At 56.3% G+C, this 3,348-nt stretch overlaps 2 protein-coding genes across 2 annotated transcripts in view; one reads left to right on the top strand and one right to left on the bottom strand.

Annotated features, from left to right (window-relative positions):
- SNX27 (sorting nexin family member 27) overlaps window positions 1–626 on the bottom strand; it is a gene marked incomplete at its 5' end in the record, with an annotated part of 10,585 nt that extends 9,959 nt beyond the window's left edge. The window contains 1 exon segment of the mRNA XM_017728865.1: window positions 57–626. Within this exon segment, the coding sequence (XP_017584354.1) occupies window positions 57–626 (570 nt within the window).
- LOC103612057 (pogo transposable element with ZNF domain) overlaps window positions 1–3,348 on the top strand; it is a 42,877-nt gene that overhangs the window by 32,525 nt on the left and 7,004 nt on the right.

Consider the following 3,348-nt stretch of genomic DNA (forward strand, 5'->3'; position numbering starts at 1 on the left):
AGCCAACCCGCAGCCCCGGGGCTCCCGCCGCGCTCCGAGCGCCGCGGCCGCCTCACCACGAACTTCTCTCCGTTCTGCTCCACGTGCTTGTAGGTGGGGATGGAGATGGGCACCGCCTGCTTCTCGCTGTAGTCGTAGAAGGCCTGGCCCAGCGGCTCCTCGGGCGGCTCCAGGCTCTCGGCCTCGTGCGGCGGCACCGAGAGCACGGTGAGCACCAGCTCCTTCTCGCCGGCGCGGATCAGATCCACCACCTGCTTGTGCGTGGCGCCTTCCACGTTCACCCCGTTCCTGGCGGGAGCAGAAAGGCCCAGATCCCTGCGGGATTCCCACCGACGGATTCGGGGCCACGTCCCGCTGGGCTCGGGGCTTTGAGCTGTGGGGGAGCGGGGATGCGGCTCCGCTGCTTCGGTCAAATTCCTTAAGTGCTTAAAGATACTTGGGGTGTGGAAAATGTTCGGGATACGGAAAACGTTCGGGATACGGAAAATGTTCGGGATACGGAAAATGTTCGGGATACGGAAAATGTTCGGGACATTAAAAATACCTGGAGTATTAAAAAGTTCGGAATGTTTAAAATTAATGCTAAGTGCACTTAAATATATAAGTTTATTTAAATGGGAGTTAATTTAAATTTAAATTGGAGTTATTTTAAATATTCCGGATACTCCGAATGCTCCAATGTAGGTATTCCCAAACTATTTTCAATATTCCGAGTATAAATAAATATTCCGATGAGTTTCCAAGTGTTTTAAACATTCCAAATATTCCAACACAGATGTTCTGATTATTTTCAGTATTCCAAGTATTCCAAATTATTTCAGATATCCCAACGTGCTCCGGGAGCACGGCCAGGATCAGCTCCTCCTCCCCACCCGGCTCAGCTCCATCGCCTGCGTCCTCCCCGTCCCCATTCCCAAGACATTCCCCAGCTGCCTCGGAGACGAGGGATCCCTTCCCCAGAAGTCCTCTGGGATGAGCCCGGAACAAACGAGCTGAGGGATTTCCCGATTCCCACTGAGGAATTTCTCCACCAAAAGCCCTGGAGTTGTCCTTCTCCCGTTCCCAGGATCCCTCGTGGGATTTGGCCTTCCATCCCCAGCTCTCATCGCTCCCATCCATCCCTTTTTATGGAATTTTCCCTCACGGGAATCACCCCGGAAAGGTCAGATCTGCACTGAAAATTCCGGGTGAGGGAGCCAGGATTGAAAATCCCAACTTTTCCAGCAGCTGGAGAAGTTTCCTCCAGCTCCAGCACGGCCCAGAGCCATCCAAACCTCTCAGAGCTTCTGTGTTATTCCAAGGAAAAGGGGTAACGGAGCAACCCTTGGATGTTTTCTCTCTGAAATTCTGGGAAGGGGCACGGACAGGACCCGGAATTCCCACAAGGCATCGTTTTATTCCCAAAAATCCCGGCTCTCCATCGCTCCCAGAGGGTCTTCCCAAGCTCGGATGCTTCCCTGCTCGTGTCTCCAAGGTGTCAGAACTTTGGGATAAAGTCACCATGGCAACCGAGGCTGGAATCCAGGAAGGAAGGGAATGTCAAATCCAGGAGGGAAGCGCAGCAGCCGCGGATCCGGGAGCCTTTTCCCAAGAAAAAGGGACACCGGGATGCTCCTCAAGCTTCTGGCTCTGCTTGGAGCTGGAAAAGGATCCTTGAGGGAATCCGGGGAATGTGAGGGGAGCTGGGTTCCCCCGGAAAGGACATCCCGATCCTACAGACGACACCAGATCCAAGGGATCCTTTTCCATGGGATGGGAAACCGAGGAGAGCCATTCCCAGCAACATTCCAGAGGCAACCTCCCCCGATAAATCCCTTTTTTTTTGGGAATGCGGAAGGGGCTCCCCCTCCAGAGCGGGAGCTTCCGGCACTTCCCGCTGCAGGATGGGGGAGTCTCCTTCCCATTCCAGCGGGAAAAGCTCAGGATTCCTTGGAGCTGGTTGGATTTCTCATGGAATTCCTCTTCCAGGGGCTCCCAAATGCTCCCAGCCCCCTTCTTCCACGGAGCTGGGAAGAAGCTCCTCAGTCCATCCTCAAAATTCCCTGAATCTGTGGAAGGCGGCGTGGAAAACGTCTCCTCCGACAGCAGCTGGGCTGGGATCCGGGAATCCTCCATGGGGAAGCTGCTGGGAAAGGGCAGGAGATCCTGGGATCCGGGAATCCTCCTCAGAAAGCTGCTGGGAAAGGGCAGGAGATCCTGGGATCCGGGAATCCTCCTCAGGAAGAACGGATGAAGCAGAATTCCCATCACGCCGACACGGATGGGTGAGCAAGGGCCCCGTGACACGGAAAACGTTCCGGGGCTCCCGTTCCAACAGGGAATGAGTCACTTTCCGCCAGGACTGTGGAAAATCCCCCGGCTCTGGGTCTGCCAGGGAAGTGGGGAAGGAGATTCCTGGGGATGGAGACCTCTGTGCTTGGATGGGGTGGATGAAGGATCCGAGGAATTCCAGAGGAAAGGAAGAGGAAGCAGCTGCTGATCAGAGGGATTTTAGGGTTTCCAGGCTGATCCAATCCACTCCCTAAGTTTTCCAAGGCTGAAGACCCCACTCAGAGCCTCCGGATGAGGAAATTCCCGCTGCCCATTCCCGGAGAGAATTCCCAGCAGCGCCGGGAATGCGCTGAGCCAGCAGCTCCCGCCTCCGGCACAGAGACCATTCCGGACTTTTCCAAGGCAGAGCCGGCTTCTCCCATCCCATGAAATGGGACCTGAGCCCACGGAGGGATGGAAAATCCCATCTCCCGAGGGAAAAGCCTTTGGCCTGGCACATAAACGTTGGGAAGACGCCGATTCCGGGGGTTATTCCATCAAAACCTGACTCCTTCCCGGTGCCGCGCCCATTCCGGAGGTTTCCCCACCACAGGAACGAGGCTGGTGGGATCCAGGAGCCCCCAGCCCTGCCCATCCCACCTAAACCCGGCCACTGTCCCACCCAACGTTCGGGATAAATCCCTTTTTTCCTCTGTTCCGTCATTTCCCAGGCAGCTCCGGAGCTCCTCTTCCCGGTCGGATTAATCAGGATCGGGATTCCGGGCGATCCCGGGCGCTAACCAGGAGCTCAGTTGGCTCCCGCCGTCCGTCTCTGATGCCCTCGGGGATTCTGGAGCGTTCCAGAGCCTCGGGAAGGCACAGGGATGAGCCGGATGCGGGATCCGGGAGGGAGGGATGGAAAAAGGACCTGGAGCGAGTGCGGGAGCATCCAGGCAGCACCTGGAGCATCGGATGAGGATCAGGAAGAGGGGATTTTTCATGGAAAACACGCTCGGATGGGAGGTCTCGGGCTTTTCCGGGATAGGGATGAGCTGTGGAGTGCCAGAGCCACAGGTGAGCGACCACATCCCAGACATC

This window comes from Corvus brachyrhynchos, unplaced genomic scaffold (genome assembly GCF_000691975.1).
Source record: "Corvus brachyrhynchos isolate BGI_N302 unplaced genomic scaffold, ASM69197v1 scaffold443, whole genome shotgun sequence".
Classification (NCBI taxonomy): Eukaryota; Metazoa; Chordata; class Aves; order Passeriformes; family Corvidae; genus Corvus; species Corvus brachyrhynchos.